This window comes from Salvelinus alpinus, chromosome 5 (genome assembly GCF_045679555.1).
Source record: "Salvelinus alpinus chromosome 5, SLU_Salpinus.1, whole genome shotgun sequence".
Classification (NCBI taxonomy): Eukaryota; Metazoa; Chordata; class Actinopteri; order Salmoniformes; family Salmonidae; genus Salvelinus; species Salvelinus alpinus.
In genome coordinates this window covers 82,774,360-82,795,729 of record NC_092090.1, presented here as the reverse complement: position 1 = coordinate 82,795,729, position 21,370 = coordinate 82,774,360, and the positions used below count along the sequence as shown (strand labels likewise).

The 21,370-nt window shown below is 41.8% G+C and overlaps 2 protein-coding genes across 5 annotated transcripts; both read right to left on the bottom strand.

Annotated features, from left to right (window-relative positions):
* Positions 1-59: 59 nt before the first annotated feature.
* LOC139577050 (alpha-N-acetylneuraminate alpha-2,8-sialyltransferase ST8SIA3-like) lies at positions 60-14,302 on the bottom strand. Its single transcript, XM_071403785.1, has 4 exons — positions 13,553-14,302; positions 11,198-11,320; positions 10,447-11,004; positions 60-1,831 (listed from the first exon to the last, which is right to left on the bottom strand). The coding sequence occupies exons 1-4, from the start codon at positions 13,714-13,716 to the stop codon at positions 1,549-1,551; spliced, it is 1,128 nt and encodes a 375-aa protein (XP_071259886.1). The 5' UTR covers positions 13,717-14,302; the 3' UTR covers positions 60-1,548.
* Positions 14,303-15,175: 873 nt separating this feature from the next.
* Positions 15,176-21,171, bottom strand: LOC139577051 (cyclin-G2-like). 4 transcript variants are annotated; one of them, XM_071403788.1, is made up of 8 exons: positions 20,952-21,171; positions 20,225-20,354; positions 20,002-20,139; positions 17,335-17,585; positions 17,117-17,195; positions 16,923-17,021; positions 16,462-16,664; positions 15,176-16,217 (listed from the first exon to the last, which is right to left on the bottom strand). In XM_071403788.1, the coding sequence occupies exons 2-8, from the start codon at positions 20,351-20,353 to the stop codon at positions 16,103-16,105; spliced, it is 1,014 nt and encodes a 337-aa protein (XP_071259889.1). In that variant the 5' UTR covers position 20,354; positions 20,952-21,171; the 3' UTR covers positions 15,176-16,102. The 4 variants fall into 4 exon arrangements, with proteins under 4 accessions (XP_071259889.1, XP_071259887.1, XP_071259890.1 ...); XM_071403786.1 differs by having other exon boundaries at positions 20,877-21,150; XM_071403789.1 differs by having other exon boundaries at positions 20,225-20,261; positions 20,952-21,150.
* Between the last annotated feature and the right edge of the window lie 199 nt (positions 21,172-21,370).

The following is a 21,370-nucleotide window of genomic DNA, read 5'->3' as shown; positions in this document are numbered from 1 at the left end:
TAGTGTTCATTTGAGGTGGTTCAATACATAAAATATATATATATATATATATATATATATATATATATATATATATATATATATATATATATATATTACTGTATGCATCCCACTGATTCCCACAATGTGAAGAGTGATTGGTGAAATCCCTTTCACTTTTATCACTATGATGTTCTATCGTATTTTGAAAATATAAGATTTGAAGTCATTTGAAACTAAAACAGAACACAGACACTTTAAAAATAAAAGCTGCAATATGTAACTTTTTGGGGGCCCGACCAAATTCACATTGAAAAGAAAGTCTAAGAAGCTGTAGATCTGTTCTAGGTGCGTTATTTCTATGCTTCCCGTTCTTAAGTTTTGTTTTTGCATCTATTACTTTAGTTTTTGTACACCAGCTTCAAACAGCTGAAAATACAACATGTTTGGTTATGGAAAATATATTTCACAGAGGTTTGGATGGTACGATGATTATCTACACTATACTTGCTTGTTATCACATAAACTGAAATTAGGCAAACTATTCAATTTTTTTGAACCAGGAAATGACGGAGCCATCTCTGCATAGTGCATCTTTAATTCTTAATCTTAATGATGATGATAACAACAATATACATGTACTTTAAAGTTTACTGTAATTAAATTCAGTCTATGGCTTGGTGTTGGAATGCAGATTATTCATCCTCAAACTGAAATATTACCAGAGCTATCACCAGAATCCCAATAAAATAGTGGGACTAGGGCTATCACTGCAGTATCTTTATCTATATAGGGCAGCAATTTACATACATAAAGAGGCCTTGTAAACAAATCTGATAACAGTGCAGTGTGCTGGCTGGGCCCATTGTCTGTCTACTGGCACCTGTGGCGTTTCACTGTATGCTCAAAAGGGCTGGAAAATAGACAGTGTGTCTGTTTGCACCTCAGTGGAGGCATTTGAATCTGATTAGAAAAAAAACACTGATTTCAACTCCATCCCTGAGACTATGCAGAAGAACAATCAAATCCCTTTGAAATAAGGCTACAAATTAATAACAATTACAGTATGCCCCCCACCCGACCCCTACACTATGAAAAACACTGTTTGGAAATAGTGATTATTTTGCATTAAATGTATTCCCTTGTGTTTTCTTGTTGAAATAGGTTATGTGTGTTTTATTGATCTATTTATCCACACAATTATGGTAGCAATGCAAATAAAGTGATGTGAAATATTGTATGATGAGTACTATTATAGTGTGATATATTCAGCATAACATACATTGTGATGTCATCATCAACAAGTAATCCACATCTGGAATATTCCGCCATGTTCCTCGCAACCCAAAGTGTTAGTGTGAATTACATACATTGGACAAAGCTGAGGCAAGATGCAGTGGTGATATGATAGTGTGTTTCTAGAGTGAAAGCGTAATATAAAAGTATTAATTCTAAATCATGCATTGTCTGCTTTGAGTCACAAAATATATTACGTGAGCGCAAGGTCAGCTGCTGTATTGGAGCGTCACCAAATTAATCTCTTAAGCCCGGTCACCCAGGATGGAATGTCTAAGAACAATGTGAAAGGCTCAGCTTGGTCACACCTTCTCCATGCATCTTGTAGAGCAACTTAAACTCACTGGGCAGCTGGTGGGTCTCCTGCCACTTGGTGGTGAACTTGGTTCCTTTCTTGTCGTAGTAGTGGTAGGGCAGCTCCTTGCCTGTGTTGGGATCCCAGCCGAAGGGCCAGAAGCCATACAGATGGATCTCCTCACACATGGCCGAGGCCAGAGTGTACATGAGGATACCAGTGCTCAGTCGCTTGAGAGACAGGTTCTTGGTCTTCCAATATCTGTGGGAAAAAAGTCAACACAATAAAAACAATTATGTGTAAGCTATGGACAATGAATTGTTCGACAGAACATCTACACTCTAATAGATGTGGGGTTAAAAACAACCCAAATTGGGTTTTTTTGTAACCCAGTGCTGGGTAAATAATGGACAGAACACACTTTGGGTTATTTTGACCCATACAGTTGGGTTGCATGAATAACCCAACATGTTGGGTTGTTGAGATTAACTAAAACATGGGTTAATGTAACCATCAGTTGGGTTTTATTCACTTTCATGCTGGGTTGATCCAGGTTATTTTCAGGAGGTGTGGCTGTTACAGGCTTTAGTTTTCCCATTCATATTTTGTTAGTCAGTATAGTATGCATTACACCTGTGCTGGTTTGTCATCTCGTTAGCGAGAATGTGTTTCACCTGTGCTGGTCCAGGTGATATTTTAGAGTGGCTGGCCCAGTGCTCCAGTTGTCTTGAGAGATGTGGAGGATTAACACTTTTTGTTGGCTCTCCCTGTTTTCTTCTTGTTCCACTTCCTGCCTTTAAGTTTGGTGTGGGTTTTTATTTTGTTCGCCTGTTCTTTATCAAATTTAGTGGGCGCTCATGGTGGGTGTCTTTTAGGTCCCAGTTGTTGTTGCTAGTCAACTTTCCGTGGACACCCCCATGAGTGTCTTTCAGAACCCCTCCTAAAACCCCACCTGTTTCGTTGTGGTCAGTGACTCTTTGATAGTTCCCCCTTCTGTTTGGGTGACATTATTTGGTTTTCTTGCTGGGGAACATAACAAAATGGGGGCTTGTCCGGGATCTTCTTTCCCTTGAGTATTGTAGGCCCTTTCGACCAGAGTGCATAAAAGGATTGGGAAAGAAATTAACATTCAGACCATAGAGGCGTGTAGCTGCAGCTCACGTCCAAAGTGGTTCAAACTCTGAATATTAGCACGAAGTAGAGGCGAGAAGCTCACCTCCCGGACAATCACTGGTACAGCTGATTTGCTGTCCTAAGTAAAGTATCTAGAAAAGTGAATTTAAGTGGGACCATTCTACTACTTTTCTCAAATCACTGTAGTACGCTACTCTCATCACCCAATGGGAACCATCAACACGGCTGGCTAGCCTATCTTCCAGAGCAAGTGGAAGCAGAGTGAGCTCTGTAGCTCTGTTCAGGACTACCCGACGCATCGACGGATTCCGGGCGACGGCAGAGGAGAGCAACAGTAGAAGAGACGAGTGAACGACACCTTTTGGACAATCAGAGGCTTACAAGCGTGCCGCAGAAAGGCCTAACACCCTTCATAAGAAGGCCTGGTTCTGACTGAGATAAATGGCAAACGAAGGCATTCACACGTAAATACATTCATGATTTCTTTCTCCAAATGGGCGGCGGTTCGTGTGCAAAGTATATGATTACTGTGAGAGAAGTGACTCTCTCTCTCCCTTCCTCTCCATCTATTTTGTAACAAGCCACCATATGTTGTGTCAGTCCACTCGGGACCTGTTTGTAATGTGTTAAGTGTGTATGTTTATCCTGTGTTATCATTTAGTTAGTTAGTAAATAAATAATTAAACCAATTTGTGTAGTAATGAATCATAAGTAAGGCTGGGGTTTTTGCAGATGCAGGAGGTTACGACTGTTCAGAATGACGATATGATACGAGGTTATGATTAATAGGTTGACTGTTTTATGGATGTGATTTAGAGTTTAGAGTTTAATTCTGGAGATGGTAACTCTTTAAACAACCGCTCTCGTGGTGCCCCAAATTCCTAATCAGTTAATTGTTACATGATAACAATTAAACATAGTTAGTTGATTAGATAAATAACAGTCATCAGATTAATGAAAGTAAAGTCACGACACCAGACTAGAACAAGAATGCCATTCAATTAAGTGATTAAGAGAGATGGATCTGGAAGTGCTCCGAATCCAATCAGGCTATCCTGCACCCTCAACAGAGTTTGATCTTTGTCGGAACAGCCGACTTGTATCGCTTCAATGAAAAGGAGGTGGATGTATATTTTACTCTGTTTGAGCGGATTGCAACATCCCTAAAATTGTCGCGAGACATTTGGTCACTGCTCCTCCAAAGTGTTCTTGTGGGTAAAGTCAGAAAGTGTACGCCGCTTTATCTCTTGACCAGAGTTCAGATTATTAAACTTTTAAAGCTACTATCCTTCAGGCTTATGAGTAGGTCCCAGAGGCATACAGACAACAATTCCGTAAATTACGAAAGACAGAATCACAAAGCCATGTTGAGTTAGCAAGGGAACAAGCATGTCTTTTTGATCGGTGTTGTGGTTCTCAAGATGTCAGGGACCTTGAGGATTTAAAGAAACTCATACTTCTCGAGCAATTCAAGAATTGGCTTCACGAAAGGGTTGCTACCTACAATACATTGATGAGCACAAGGATCTCACTCTTAAGAAAGCTGCAGTTCTGGCAGATGAGTTTGTGTTGACACATAAAACTACTTTCACAAATAAAGCACCCAGAATTCCTCTCAGATTGCAGTTCCAATGGCTTCCACTAGATATCAACAGTCTTTAGAAAGGGTTTCAGGCTTGTTTTTTTTTAACGAACGAGTAGTTGTAGTTTTTCCAAGGTGTCTCTCATTAGAAAAGTATTCTTCTCCGTTTTAAATGTTATTGTTTATTTAGATATTAGAGTACCTGAGGATTAATTAGAAATATCGTTTGACCTGTTTGGACGAACTTTGCTGGTAACTTTTTGGATTCGTTTGTATGCAAGTTGAACGAGTGGATTACTGAATCAAGCGCGCCAACTAAACTGACATTTTTGGGATATAAAGAAGGACTTTAAAACAACCATTTGTTGTGTAGCTGGGACCCTTGGGATTGCAAACAGAGGAAGATCTTCAAAGGTAAGTGATTTATTTTATCGTTATTTGTAATTTTGTGACGCCTGTGCTGGTTTGGAAAAGTATTTTGGTGTGGGGCGCTGTCCTCAGATAATTGCATGGTATGCTTTCGCTGTAAAGCCTTTTTGAAATCTGATTGGTTGGATTAACAAGAAGTTAAGCTTTTAAACGATGTAAGACACTTGTATTTTCATGAATGTTTAATATTACGATTTTTGTATTTTGAATTTTGCGCTCTGCAATTTCACCGGATGTTGTTGTGGTGGGACGCTAGCGGCACACCTAGCCCAAAGAGGTCCCATTAAGTCTCTGGTTGGAACTGGTGTATCTCCTAAACAATATTTTGTATCAGATGTGTATGAACCCTTTGTTTCAGACGGGTTTGTGTCTCTGCAGATGCTGTTAAGCAGCCAGTGAAGATACTGCGAGATACTGGGGCAGCCCAGTTCTTCATTTTGGAGGGTGTAATGCCTTTGTCTGACACGTCAGCAACTGGTTACATTACCAGTCAAAAGTTTGGACACATCTACTCATTCAAAGGTTTTTCTTTATTTTTCCTATTTTCTACATTGTAGAAAAATAGTGAAGACATCAGAACTGTGTTAACACACATGGAATCATGTAGTAACCAAAATAGGTGTTAAACAAATCAAAATGTATTTTATATTTGAGATTCTGTGACACTGTATGTGATTTATTTAGAATTCAAGGCACACTTAACCAGCATGGCTACAGTACCACAGCATTCTGTAGTGATACGCCATCCCATCTGGTTTGCGCTTAGTGGAACTATTGTCACGTTCGTTATAAGGATCGGACCAAGGCCCAGCGTGGTATGCGTACATTCTTATTTAGTAAAGAATGAAACACTAAACAAATTAACAAAATAACAAAACGAAACGTGAAGCTATACAAACAAGTGCTGACAGGCAACTACACATAGACAAGATCCCACAATAGAAAGTGGGAAACAGGGCTGCCTAAATATGATCCCCAATCAGAGACAACAATAAACAGCTGTCTCTGATTGGGAACCATATCAGGCCAACATAGAAATACAAAACCCCTAGACCTACAACAACCCTAGACATACAAAACCCTAGACATACAAAACCCTAGACATACAACACTAGAGTACCCACCCTAGTCACACCCTGACCTAACCAAAATATATAGAAAACAGAGTTATCTAAGGTCAGGGCGTGACAGTACCCCCCCCCCTCCACCCAAAGGTGCGGACTCCCGGCCGCAAACCTGAACCTATAGGGGAGGGTCCGGGTGGGCATCTACCTTCGGTGGCGGCTCCGGTTCTGGACGCAGCCCCCCCTCCTTACGCTAATCCCTCGGCTTTGGTAGAACCGGACCATGGATCATTGCCGGAGGCTCTGGACAGCGGATCATCGCCTGAGACCCCTGACTGGGGACCATCGCCGGAGACCCCGGACTGGGGACCGTCGCCGGAGACCCAGGGCTGGGGACCGTCGCCGGAGACCCCGGACTGGGGACCGTCGCCGGAGACCTCGGACTGGGATCGTCGCCGGAGACCCCGGACTGTGGACCGTCGTTGGAGGTTCCGGACTGTGGACCGTCGTTGGAGGTTCCGGACTGTGGACCGTCGTTGGAGGTTCCGGACTGTGGACCGTCGTTGGAGGTTCCGGACTGTGGCCCGTCGTTGGAGGTTCCGGACTGTGGACCGTCGTTGGAGGTTCCGGACTGTGGCCCGTCGTTGAAGGTTCCGGACTGGGAACTGTTGCCGGAAGCTCTGGACTGGGAACTGTCGCCGGAAGCTCTGGACTGGGAACTGTCTCCGGAAGCTCTGGACTGGGAACTGTCGCCGGAAGCTTTGGACTGGGAACTGTCGCCGGAAGCTCTGGACTGGGAACTGTCACCGGAAGCTCTGGACTGGGAACTGTCGCCGGAAGCTCTGGACTGTGGAGGCGCACTGGAGGCCTGATGCGTGGGACAGGTACAGGTGGTACCGGGCTGAAGACACGCACCTCAGGGCGGGTGCGGGGAGGAGGCACTGGACTGTGGAGGCGCACTGCAGATCTGGAGCGTAGAGCTGACACAATGCTTTCTGGCTGGATGCTCACTTGAGCCCGGCAAGTGCGGGGCGCTAGCAAAGGACGTACTGGGCTGTGCAGACGCACCGGAGACACAGTACGCAGAGCCGGCGCAGGATATCCTGGTCCAAGGAGGTGTACTGGAGACCAGGAGCGCTGAGCCGGCACCATCCGTCCTGGCTGGATGCCCATTCTAGCCCGGCAAATGCGAGGAGCTGGAATAGAGCGCACCGGGCTATGAATGCGAACTAGAACACCGTGCGCATCACTGCGTAACACGGTGTCTGACCAGTCACACGCTCCCGACGGTAAGCACGAGGAGTTGGCTCAGGTCTCCAACCTGACTCAGCCAATCTCCCCGTGTTCCCCCCCCAAAAAAAATGATGGGGCTGCCTCTCGTGCTTGTCTCGTTGGTACAACTCCTCGTAATATTGCCTAAATATGATCCCCAATCAGAGACAACGATAAACAGCTGTCTCTCATAGAAATACAAAACCCCTAGACCTACAACAACCCTAGACATACAAAACCCTAGACATACAAAACTCTAGACATACAACACTAGAGTACCCACCCTAGTCACAGGGCGTGACAACTATCATTTGTTTTTCAACAGGACAATGATCCCAACACATCTCCAGGCTGTGTAAGGGCTATTTGACCAAGAAGGAGAGTGATGGAGTACTGCATCAGATGACCTGGCCTCCACAATCACCCAACATCAAACCAATTGAGATAGTTTGGGATGAGTTGGACCGCTGAGTGAAGGAAAAGCAGCCCGCATGTGCTCAGCATATGAGGGAACTCCTTCAAGACTGTTGGAAAAGCATTCCAGGTGAAGCTGGTAGAGAGAATGCCAAGAGTGTGCAAAAATGTCATTAAGGCAAAGGGTGGCTACTTTTTGAAGAATCTAAAATCTAAAATATATTTTGATTTGTTTAACTCTTTTTAGGTTATTACATGATTCCATATGTGTTATTTCATAGTTTTGATGTCTTCACTATTTTTCTACAATGTGTTGCTTCTTTATCTCCTCCAGACTCTACAATGTAGAAAATAGTAAAAATAAAGAAACCCCTGAATGAGTACGTGTGTCCAAAATCTTGACTGGTACTATATATTTTTTTAAAGTACATACACTACAGTGCATTCGGAAAGTATTCAGACCCCTTGACCCCTTTTCCACATTTTGTTACGTTGTAACCTTATTCTAAAATGGATTAAATAAATGTTTTCCCTCATCAATCTACATACAATACCCCATAATGACAAAGCAAAAACAGGTCTTTAGAAATGTTTGCAAATGTATAAAAAATAAGAAACAGAAATATCTTATTTACATAAGTATTCAGACCCTTTGTTATGAGACTCGAAATTGAGCTCAGTTGCATCCTGTTTCCATTGATCATCCTTGAGATGTTTCTACAACTTGATTGGAGTCCACCTGTGGTAAATTCAATTGACTGGACATGATTTGGAAAGGCACACACCTGTTTATATAAGGTCCCACTGTTGACAGTGCATGGCAGAGTAAAAACCAAGCAATGAGGTTGAAGGAATTGTCAGTAGAACTCAGATCTGGGGAAGGGTACCAAGAACACAGTGGCCTCCATTATTCTTAAATGGAAGAAGTTTGGAACCACCAAGACTCTTCCTAGAGCTGGCTGCCTGGGCAAACTGAGAAATCGGGGGAGAAGGGCCTTGGTCGGGAGGTAACCAAGAACCCGATGGTCACTCTGATAGAGATCCAGAGTTCCTCTGTGGAGATGGGAGAGCCTTCCAGAAGGACAACCATCTCTGCAGCACTCCACCAATCAGGCCTTTATGGTAGAGTGGCCAGTTGGAAGCCACTCCTCAGTAAGGCACATGACAGCCCGCTTGGAGTTTGTCAAAAGGCACCTAAAGGACTCTCCGACCATGAAAAAAATTATGAAACCAAGATTGAACTCTTTGGCCTGAATGCCAAGCATCACATCTGGAAGAAACCTGGCACCATCCCTACGGTGAAGCATGGTGGTGGCAGCATCATGCTGTGGGGATGTTATTCAGAGACAGGGACTGGGAGACTAGTCAGGATTGAGGGCAATAGTGAACAGAGCAAAGTACAGAGAGATCCTTGATGAAAACCTGCTCCTGAGCGCTCAGGACCTCAGACTGGGGCGAAGGTTCACCTTCCAACAGGACAACGACCCTAAGCACACATCCAAGACAATGCAGGAGTGGCTTCAGGACAAGTCTCTGACTGTCAAAGGTGCTTCAACAAAGTACTGAGTAAAGGGTCTGAATACTTATGTAAATGTTATATTTCCGTTTTTTTTCTAAAAACCAGTTTTTGCTTTACCATTATGGGGTATTGTGTGTAGATTGATGGGGAAAAATCTATTTAATACATTTTAAATAAATAATAAGGTAATTTAACAAAATGTGGAAAAAGTGAAGGGGTCTGAATACGTTCTGTATTCACTGCATATTTACCAAAAAAAAGTGGCTGTTCTGGCTGGTTTGAATTATTGACAGCCAGTAGACACAATGTTTATATTGGAGAAGGTGATGCATTTAAGTTGATCATGTTGTGAGATGGTAGTTATTTTCTGTTAGTTGAGAGCAAACTTGTCCAACAAACATAGGATATATGTGTTGTCTTAAGGGGGAAGGTGTTACAGGCTTTGGTTTTTCCATTTATATTTTGAGGATGCATGCTAGCACATGGGGCGCACCGATTGGTGTCACCTCATTGTCATCTCGTTAGTGGGAAGGTGTTTCACCTGTGCTGACCGAGGTGATATTTACGAGTGGCTGGCCCAGTGCTCCAGTTGTCTTGAGAGATGTAGAGAGTTAAAACAATCCTTTATCTGATCTTCCCAGTTTTCGTTTTGCTTCCATTTTTGTTTTGCTTACTGTCTTACTGTTTGGTGTGTTTTTTTTTGTTTGCCTCTTCTTGGGCAAATTTAGTGGGCGCTCATGGTGGGTGTCTTTTAGGTCCCAGTTGTTGTTGCTAGTCAACTTTCAGTGGACAGCCCCATGAGTGTCTTTCAGAACCCCTCCTAAAACCCCACCTGTTTCATTTTGGTTGTGGTCAGTGACACTTTGTTAGTACCCCCTTCTGTTTGGGTGACATTATTTGGTTTTCTTGCTGGGGAACATAAAAGTGGCTTATTAGAGGCCTAGCAACATATGATGCAAAATGCATCATACCGGCTGTATTTTTTAATTTTGAAAGATATATATCTTAACTTGATTGTTGACATACAACACATTTTTAGGACTATATCAACAATGGACTAATGAAACAAATACCAAAATATGTTTTTGGGGTGGAGTTTTCCTGTAAGCCTTCTGCAAGCCTCATAAAAGCTTGAAGTGTTTAACCGTAACATCCGGTATAGAACAGATGAACAGGAATGACATTTACTATCACCGGTGGCCAAAAAAAAAAAAAAAATCCACGCCCCTATTAATCCATACCTCTGTTGGGTTATATCTCAATAACCCAGCATCAACAACCCAACCCTGCTCTTTTTAAAGAACACAACACAACTAAGTGACCCAAGGCCTGCAATCCAGCATTTTTAAAAACATGTACAGTTTGTAGTAACAATGGTGTCTGAAAGTGAGAACTAAACCACCCATGACTGCTCTGATGCCCAGAACTCTGGCACAAAACTCAGTCTCTTCCTTCTCCATACTTGTTGACATCCTGCATGATGTTTCCCGGCCAGGCCAGCTTGATCTTCAGCTGCCCCTTGTGCTCAACAAAGAAGTCCACCAGGGTCCGTGTGACGGTGGCCGAGGTGTGGAGGAAAAACGCAGGGATCCACAAAATGGCCCCCTCCAGCTTCTTCAGGTTGAGAAAGAAGTTGTTGCGGTCCTGGATGGTCAGCAGATTGTTGTAGTAACTCTCCAGGATGCTGGGGTTAAAAGTGGTGAGGTTGGTCTTCCGGCCCACATCCTTGTAGTAAGAGTCGGTAGGGGCGAAGTTGCAGCGGAAGATAAAGTCGGCGCTGTCGATCTCTGGCCCACAGTGACTGCCTGTCAGGATCCCACTGTTACCCACCACGGCACACACGTTGTAGTGCTTGTTCTGGATGGGCGAAGCATCAGGAAGCAGTGACTTCAGGTTGTTGTTTATGGAGAAGACATACTTGTGACTGGAGAAGTCGAAGTGCATCAGCTGGCCGACGCGTACACCGTTCTTGGTGAGGGAGAAGTTGTTGGCCACATCAATGTAATGGAAGATCTCTTTCCTGAAAGGTAGTTAACAGATCAAAATATCATCTCACAGCTGCTGTTTCTACAAAATGTAGTTATGTAGCCAACTGCAAATGGCAAATAAACTGTAATGTTTTACTAAACACAAACAGTATTCTGTTAAACTGCTTTACAAACAATATAAAAGTTTCTACAGATTATTACAGATATCCCACATAATCATAATACCTTTGCTGATAAAAAGCGGTCCTATTAAATTTCCATTTGGATGGTTTCCCATGCAGCTCCTCATTCAGAGCATGGGTTAGTGGGATGAAGGATGGGTCCAGGAAATTCAGGGCAAACTGTGACCTGAGAGGAAGAGAGTTTCCCTTAGTAAAGACACTGTTGATATTGTCAGCATGTACTGTAAGCATTACAGTGAGTATCATAAGTATTCACCCGCTTGGATTTATTCACATTTTATTGTGTTACAAAGTGGGATTCAAATGGATTTTATAAAAAAAAATTGTTAACGATCTACACAAAATACACTGTAATATCAAAATGACAATTTTTTAAAAATGTCTTCAATTTGAAAATGTTATGAAAAATGAAATGCTTGTTTACCTTGATTAGAAAAATATTCACCCCCCACCGAACCAATATATGTTAGAAACACCTTTGGCAGTGATTACAGCTGTGAGTCTTCTTGGGTAAGTCTCTAAGAGCTTTGCACACCTGGATTGTGCAATATTTGCCCCTTATTCTTCTACATTCTTCAAGCTCTTTCAAGGTGTTGGGGGTCATGACTAGACAGCAATTTTCAAGTCTTGCCATAGATTTTCAAGCAGATTTCAGTCAAAACTGTAACTTGGCCACTCAGGAACAGTCACTGTCTTCTTAGTAAGCAACTCCAGTGCAGATTTGGCCTGGTCAATGTCCTGCTGAAAGGTTAATTCCTCTCCTAGTGTCTGGTGTAAAGCAGACTGAAGCAGGTTTTGAAGTAGGATTTTGCATGTGCTTTGCGCAATCCCGTTTCTTTTTATGAAAGTAAGGAGGTAGATTTGCCCCAAACATAGCGATTTGCATTTAGGCCAAAAATTGTATTCCTTTGCTGTGTTTTCTTGCAGTAGTGCTTTAGTGCTTTGTTGCATACAGAATGCATGTTTTTTCATATTTGTATTCATTATATTTACTGTATATTGTTATTTTCAATCATTCAGTAATTTAGGTCATTATTTTGGAGTTGCTACAATGTTGTTGATCCCATCCTCAGTTTTCTCCCATCAGTCTGTAGCTCTGTAGCTGTTTTTCATGGTGACATCCCAGAGCAGTTTCCTTCCTGTCCTGCAGCTCAGTTCAGAATGATGACGGTATCTTTGTTGTATCTGTGTGGTTTAATACACAGCTTAATTATTAATTTGACCATGCTCCTTGACCATGCTCCCTGGTCTTTGTAGTTGAATCTGTGCTCGAAATGCAATACCTGACTGAGGGACCTTAGAGAGGTTGCATGTATGGGGGACAGAGTAGTCATTCAAACATCATGTCAATGCCTGTTATTTCACACAGAGTAAGTCCATGTAACTTATTTGTTAAGCCACGTTTTACTCCTGAACTCATTTAGGCTTACCTAAACAAGGGGGTGAATACTCAAGCAACGACTAACATTAGCCTATATTAGTTAATGATTTTGTATTCATTTGGAAACATTTGTAGAATTTTATTTTCACTTTGACAATATGGAGTCTTTTGTGTAGATCAATTACAAACCATGAAAATATTATCAATTTCAATCCCACTTCGCAAGGCAACAAAATATGAAGCAAAAAATCAAAGGGGGGTGAATACTTATGGACATTCAATGATTCTACAGTTGAATTTTCATTAAAAATATATATATAATTGATGCTGGATTTGCATTAGATTAGGCTACAGCCGCGTGCAGAGGAATATTCTTTATTTCGATTATTTGTCCAAGCCTATTCACTCCGTGCTATCCGAGATCAGTGGGACGTCCCTACCCCATTGAAGTTGACTTTTAAACTGGTTAAGTTAAGGGTTAAGGTTAGGGTAGGGGTTAAGGGTTTAAGGTATGGACGTCCCAAGGATTCCGGATAACACTGACCAAAGCCCATTTACTGCATGCATTCAGGCGTGGGTTTGTCACAATAGGCTAGATTCGTTCACTCAGCACCTTGGACAGTTCTCTTGTTTGAAATCCGGCTCCTTGTAGAGCAACGATTTGTTGTCACATATGGCATTTTTTAACATTTAAACAATAACCTCCTGTCAATGATTCTACAGTTGAATTTTCATTTAAAAAATGAAATGTAATTGATGCAGGGATTTGCATTAGATTAGGCTACTGTAGCGTGCAGCAGAATATTATTTATTTTGATTATTTATTAAGGCCCTGATGCAGTTAGCCATATTATGCCATAGCCTACAGAACAATGTGGACATAAAATTGGGAACAAAATTGTCACGCATGCGCCTTGTCGGTGACATAAATCACATCTTATTTGACAATTTCAGGTGGTTTGAGTCATGTCAAAATAAAAAATGATGAGTTTCAAGGTCTTGATTTAGCCTACTCACCGAAATCCTGCGTGGAACATTATCCGTGGTGGTCCTCCCATGTTGTCATATTTTGTGGAAGATAAGATGCTGTCCTTTCTAATGGACACATAACTTATTAAGGATAAAATGAGAAGAGCGACCATCAATATGACCAAACCCAGGGCGTTTGAGATGCGGACCATCTTGGAGCGTTTTCATTCCTTGAAGAAAAGCGATTAAAATGTGCGAGCCTTCATCACCTCGATTCGAGATGCTGATTTTGGCTATACGTATTGGTATTATGATAAAAAAGAAACATGTTTTCTCATGTAAAACGGACGGCAAATGTGCACTGCGGTTGAGAGGGCAGGATAGTCATTGGATGGCAGTCGGCTGCCTTGGCGATCCGTCTTCGTGCATTCTCATCATCCCTGCCTTGGCTTCGCGCTGAAATGCAATTTCTCTCCAGCCAGATTAATTCCATTAGGGCGATGCATCTGAAATTCACGTCAACGCATCAAACCAGCAAACATCTCACTGCTCTGTTACGCACCCTTTCCTCAGGAAATAATTCCACATATTTCGGTGTGTTTGTTGAGCCCAGATGAAAAGAAGACCCTAAAAGTGTCATGGCTGTATTATAACTCTCTGGGGTTTACAGATGGGAGCAATTAACTTAGTGGTATGCATACCATCCAAGATTACTTGCTGACTGTATAAAATACTGCAGCACAAAATATTAAGCAAATGTGGAAGCCTGATCAGCATCGCAATTAGTCCTGGCTTGCAGTCAGAGTTCCAATTCATCCCAAAGGTGTTCGATGAGGTTGAGGTCAGGGCTCTGTGCAGGCCAGTCAAGTTCTTCCACGCCGATCTCGACAAACCATTTCTGTATTGACCTCGCTTTGTGTACGGGGGCATTGTCATGCTGAAAGAGGAAAGGGCCTTCCCCAAACTGTTGCCACACAGTTGGAAGCACAGAATCATATAGAATGTCATTGTATGCTGTAGTGTTAAGATTTCCCTTCACTGGAACTAAGGGGCCTAGCCCGAACCATGAAAAATAACCCCTCTACCAAACTTTACAGTTGGCACTATGCATTCGGGCAGGTAGCGTTCTCCTGGCATCTGCCAAAACCAGATTAGTCTGTCAGACTGCCAGATGGTGACGCATCACTACAGAGAATGTGTTTCCACTGCTCCAGAGTCCAATGGCGTCGAGCTTTACACCACTTCAGCTGACACTTGGCATTGCTCATTGTGATCTAAGGCTTGCTTTCATGAAGCTCCAGAGGAACAGTTCTTGTGCTTACGTTGCTTCCAGAGGCAGTTTGGAACTCGGGAGTGAGTGTTGCAACCGAGGACAGACGATTTTTACGCACTTCAGCATTCGGCGGTCTCGTTCTGTGAGCTTGTAGGACCAACCACATCGTGGCTGAGCCGTTGTTGCTCCTAGACATTTCCACTTCACAATAGTAGCACTTACAGTTGACTGGAGCAGCTCTGGAGATTACATGGCTGTTTGCAATATTGTATACACCTGTCAGCAACGGGTGTGGCTGAAATAGCCAAATACACTAATTTGAAGGGGTGTCCACATACTTTTGTATATATTGTGTATGATTCATTCGTTAAACAAAATGAACAATAGGGAATACACAACAGGTTTAAAAATACTCTTTTATTTGTTGGGTTCTTGGTTCATTTCTAACAATGTTGATATACAGTAACATAAGATGGCCTATTCACAAAGCATGATACAACTTTCTTCATTTTATGTACATTGTTATTTGTTTAAATATAAATATTTTGCACATGTACTGAATCTCAATAGACAACAATCCCCATCATTCTCGAACACAATCACATTTACATACAAGTCACCATTCATAGAATACAGTATCATCCTGCATATAATCTTACGAACACATTACAATAACGTGGTGTATAGGAAGCTTTTACATGAATATTATTCTATAAAACAGGTACATTTTTGCACAAATGTACCAATATGTTGGGTATTTCCCATTGATTTAAACAGTCAGTGCACAGGTTTGACATCCTAGGAAGAAAATAATTTCACCATTGTGCTTAATGTCACCTGGAATGTGTCAAATTTGGACATAGATTGACACCAGCAACATCTTTAAAAAGGCTTTCAAAGATCTTATTGCCAGTCAGCTGCCAAGATATTGCAATTTAAATCTCACTCAGATCTAAAATCATAACAAAAGTTTAAAAACAGCACATGGACTAACACAGGCACTTGATAGGGCCTGTTGTTCAGTATTTCCAGAATACATATGTATGTAGCAGAGGTGGTTTGTTGGACTAATCTCCCAGTAACCTAGCTTTAGACAGGAAGACTTATGTCCACACCTAGGCTTTAGTGGAGGGCTAACAAGGCTCGCAGGCAACCCGAGTTTGATACCAGTCTGTCACACATACAGTATGCTAAGTGAAAGAAACAATTTGGTTCTGAATCATGACTACAAGGAAGGGGAAACATTACATTTAGGGAAAGTTACAGTTAGCACCCTGGTTACACAATCTCAATCACAAGTTTCAGCTCATCAAAAAGAGGGAGTATCATTTTCTGCCCTGGTTGCGAAACTCTATGGGGAAGAAGGCTCCCTTTTCGTCGCTGCTAGGAGAGCTGCACGGGCTGTCCTCTTCACAGCTCATGTCCTCACAGGAATCCTCACTAAATATACACAGGGGAGAACAGATGTCATCATTACTGTCTTCAAGCCACTGTTCCACTGATCTAATGTTATGTTTTTCTTCTTCCCTGAAACATCATAGCATTGCTGTACAATGTAGAAGTAATGTGGTGCATTATGTTACAGTTCAATAATGAGCCTTTATATACACACACAGTAGCTCTAGTGATATTAAATATGAATATTATTATACAGTAAAGTGCATTAAAGGGGCTGTTTGTTTACCTCACACTTTCACCCCAGCTCCCCTCTGGAATGGTCGGCAGTTCAGGGACACTGAAGTTATTAGCATGCAAATTTTGGGCAGTTCGTCTGGACACGATCCACACCAGTTTTTTGTTGTCTGGTTTGTTACATTCACTTGAGCTGTACTCAGTCATGCATTTGGCCACAAGTCCCCTCCAGTAGAGTAACTCACTGTCAACAATCTGTGAAAGAAATAAGAAACATCTGAGGAGGCTGACAGAAGACATAAATAGAATAGTCTTGGAAAATGTTGTCTCAGCCAGGTCAGAAGGTGCTAATTTTCATGTAGCATGTTTTCATTTGATGTCACTTGTTAAAGTGGCAGGGTCAAGCTACTGTATAATGTCAGTCTCAGTGGGTCTTCGTATTATAAAAATATAATACCTGTCATTGGTCATGATGTCATACATACTGAGGTCTGTAATTAAACTGTGTAATACCTTTAGGTGCCTTTGGACTTCTTGGACAATTTCCAACATGGCAAGAGACTGGAGGGCTTCAAACTCCTGACAAATGACAGACAGTGCCAGCACCGATGGCTGAAAAAAATAAAAATAATAACATATCGGTCCTGCAACTCAAAGTAAACATTCTTATAATTTAACAATTGTGTTGGCCTGAGAATAATTCTTACTTTTGCTTTAGAGAAAATAAGCCGACATAAGCAGGCTTTTAGCTGGGCTTCCAGTCTCCCAATGCTTGGGATCTCCTCCCTTAAAATAAAGGCAACGCTCATGTGAGCCTCATGTCAATTGATCATCAGAAGATCAACTTTACAGCTTCTAGCAATTGGAAAAATACTCACTGATGATATAATGCAAAAAGTTATCAATTAAGAAACAAAGCACTCACCTTTCTGATGTAAGTGATACGATCACAGCATGGTATAAGTGTAAAAAGGTTAAGGCTGTGACGGCTTTGAGCTCCAAATTGAGTTTTCCAGAGATGATCTTCTCCATGCGGCTGAGGTCAGAAACAGTGAACTTGCTTTGGCTGATGCGGATGAGTTCATGGGTGGGTGAGATGTTACACTCATCCTCAACCATTTTGGCAGCAATATGGAGACAGGAGACTCCAATGCAAGGCAGATGCTTAGGTTGGACCTGTGAACATACCATTATAGTGATACATAAGTCAGCATAAATGGGCTACTTCTCCTGAGTTCTATTATATACTGAACAAAAATATAAACGCAACATGTAAAGTCCCATGTTTCAGGAGCTGAAATAGTTTTCCATACTCACAAAAAGCTTATTTCACTCAGATTTGGTGCACAAATTTGATTGCATCCCTGTTAGTGAGCAGTTATCCTTTGCCAAGATAACCCCTCCATCTGACAGTTATGGCATATCAAGAAGCTGATCAAACACCATAATAATTACACAGGTGCACCTTGTGCTTGGGACAATAAAAGGCCACTCTAAAATGTGCAGTTTTGTTACTCAACACAAAGGGAGCGTGCAATTATTTAACCTTTATTTAACTAGGCAAGTCAGTTAAGAACAAATTATTATTTTACAATGAACGGCCTTCCGCGGCCAAACCCTCCCCTAACCAAGATGACGCTGGGCCAATTGTGTGCTGCCCTATGGGACTCGCGATCATGGCCGGTTGTGATACAACCCAGGATCAAACCAGGATCTGTAGTGATGCCTCTAGCACTGAGATGCAGTGCCTTAGACCACTGCGCCACCTGGGAGCCCCCCAGAATTAGCATGCTGATTGCAGGAATGTCCACCAGAGCTGTTGCCAGATCATTTAATGTTCATTTCTCTACCATAAGCCATCTCCAACGTCGTTTTGGAGAATTTGGCAGTACGTCCAAACAGCCTCACAACCGCAGACCACATGTATGACATTGTGTGAGCGACCAGGTTTGCTGATGTCAGCGTTGTGAACAGAGTGCCCCATGGTGGCGGCGGGGTATGGTATGGGCAGGCATAAGCTACGGACAACGAACACAATTGCATTTTATGGATGGCAATTTGAACACACAGAGATACCACGACGAGATCCTGAGGCCCATTGTCGTGCCATTCATCCGCCACCATCACCTCATGTTTCAGCATGATAATCCACGACCCCATGTCGCAAGGATCTGTACACAATTCCTGGAATCTGAAAATGTCCCAGTTCTTCCATGGCCTGCATACTCACCAGAGATGTCACACATTGAGCATGTTTGGGATGCTCTGGATTGACGAGTACGATAGCGTCTTCCAGTTCCCGCCAATATCCAGCAACTTCACACAGCCATTGAAGAGGAATGGGACAAATTTCCACAGGCCACAATCAACAGATTGATCAACTCTACGCGAAGGAGATGTGTCATGCTGCATGAGGCAAATGGTGGTCACACCAGATACTGACTGGTTTTCTGATCCACACCCCTACTTTAAAAAAATTATATTTTAAAGGTATCTGTGACCAACATATCTGTATTCCCAGTCATGTGAAATCCATAGAAAATGGTTGCCTAATTTATTTATTTTAATTGACTGCTTTCTGTAACTCAGTAAAATCTTTGAAATTGTTGCATATTGCGTTTATATTTTTGTTCAGTATACTTTGTTTAATTAAAGGGCACGCAAATTGACATAAATTAAACAACAAACACAGGTATTAAACAATAAACCAAATGCCTACAAAACGCTAATTCCGTAGAATATCCAGAATTACCATATCTCAACACAACAAGCATATCTTTAAGTCGATGTCCGCGCCCCCACTGAAATATGAATTAGCATAATACAAAAATCCCCAGAAAAATCTGTCAGTTTAAGATAGAGATATAGATATGTTTTTTTTTGCATTGGATGCGTCTCAATCCACCGCATCCACCCATGTCGCACTTCCGCCTCTGCGGTGAAAAGTGACAGAGCTAGAGCAGTGTTTGTTAGACAATGAACCATCCCTAAAATCTGAAAATCCGTCTTCTCACAAAATCATCTGTAGCGTCCAAGCGGTTTGGTGACTCCCACCACCGTCTTGGGACTCGTCTGAAGTCGGTACAGCCGATCTGCCAACTTCTGTCTGTAGCGTCCAAACCGTTTGGGCTACACACTAATATGACCCCTCTGTGGAAAGGTGAGATTCTCACATACATGTTTTGCTCTATGACACCCAAAGGCCTCACAAGACTCATCTGAAGGTCCCCCGGTACCAGTTGAAAAAAATGAATGGAAGTATATATGGAGACTGTTTAGAGCCAAAAATAAGGGGTTAAATACATGTATAAATTTAATTAAAAATCATGATCTTTCTTATATCTCTCCTTTTGACTTTTTGGGGGGGACTATCTGTTGTTCCATGTAGAATCTGTTATTCAATGCATTTGTATGGGTGAATAGCAGTAAGGTAAAAAAATGTAGGGATACTTCAAGGGGTCTTACAATTCTAAATCAAATAGCTAAATGGTCCTTGGTATGACCTTCTTAAAACAATTCCATATAGCTTAGTAGACTCCCCCCCCCAAGCTTAGACAGGGCTTAGCCTGTATTAGGTTAAAATAATACACACCTTCATAATGGCTAAGAACCTATCCAGTAGATTGACAGCCAGAACAAATGTCTGGGTGCTGAAACCAAAGAAACTGGTCAGGCTCCACAAGTCTTCAACTTTGGCATTTCTGCATTTTGCAGAGACTCCATTGTGATTCTGAAAATGAATGGTAAATAACAAAACATCAAAAAACTGAAAGGTAAGTACAGTGAGTATATGTAACTGGGTCAGCAATACCTACCTCTGCTGCAGACTCCATTATATTCAGGCCAGTTTCCCTAGGTAAAAAGTATGATTCTTGAGAAATGTTTGACTTCAGCTCTTTGACAAGCCAACATGTTTCATTGTCAAGGTATTGAAGATCTTGCATCCTGAAAAAACACGTGATTAGCTAGACCCGAAAGAAATAACTAACATGTTTCCCTCCGAGAAAGAGCCTATAAATTTAGACTGTCTTTACCCCACCCACAGGGTGTCAAGTATCAACGGTCAGCCACCAATAATATGCACATCACCCCGCTAGATAGCTAGCTGTGACATAACAATATATGCCCAATACAGTCATCTTAAACACAAAAAAAGTTCGCATTTTCAATCATTTACATTACTTCTTATATAAAGTATCTAGGAAAATATTCGATAGTAGAATGGATGGACGGAACCTTGTTGAAAAGCAACCAGTCTATTCTAATGCTACTTGAAGGGAGAGGTGTTTTAAGTTATCTACGTGAGAAATCGATATCGGTCACATAGGTTAGTTAGCTATCAAGCTCATATTTGTAGCCGTATGTGGAAAATTATTTCTGACGCAATTATTCACATTAATCATATAAACTATCCCATGTATCTCAAATTACATGCAAAGAGTAACGTTATTTAGCAACAGTAGTTACCATCTGCAAAACACTGGGTCAACAAGCTAGTACCAGCTAATTAACGTTAGCTAACAAGACAGAGACATGTCTTACTTTGCCAAACGCTTGAAACAAGACGATTTTATGAAAATATAGCAACTCAGTATTCAAATTTACATTTCGTTTACAACAAAGTGTAATCGATTAGTTAGCTATAACGTAAATTAACAAGATAGTTCCTAAATTGTCATCTCCTGATGTTGGTGTTGATCATTTCCATCTGAAATGCGGAAGGATCATAGGGTCGTTGTCTAAACAAACTGCGAGACTACAACATCCATCTTGCACCAGTGGATGACGACACGTTGTAGGCTAACGATGGACAGGGTTTGCATCATATGCTGCATTCAAAACAACTGGGAACTCGGAAAAATACGTAATGGACGTCAGGAAACTCAGGTCTAGAAAGAGTTGGAAATCCGTTCAAATCGATTGTTCCCTGTCGGGGTCGTTTTTTCCGAGTTCCCAGATAT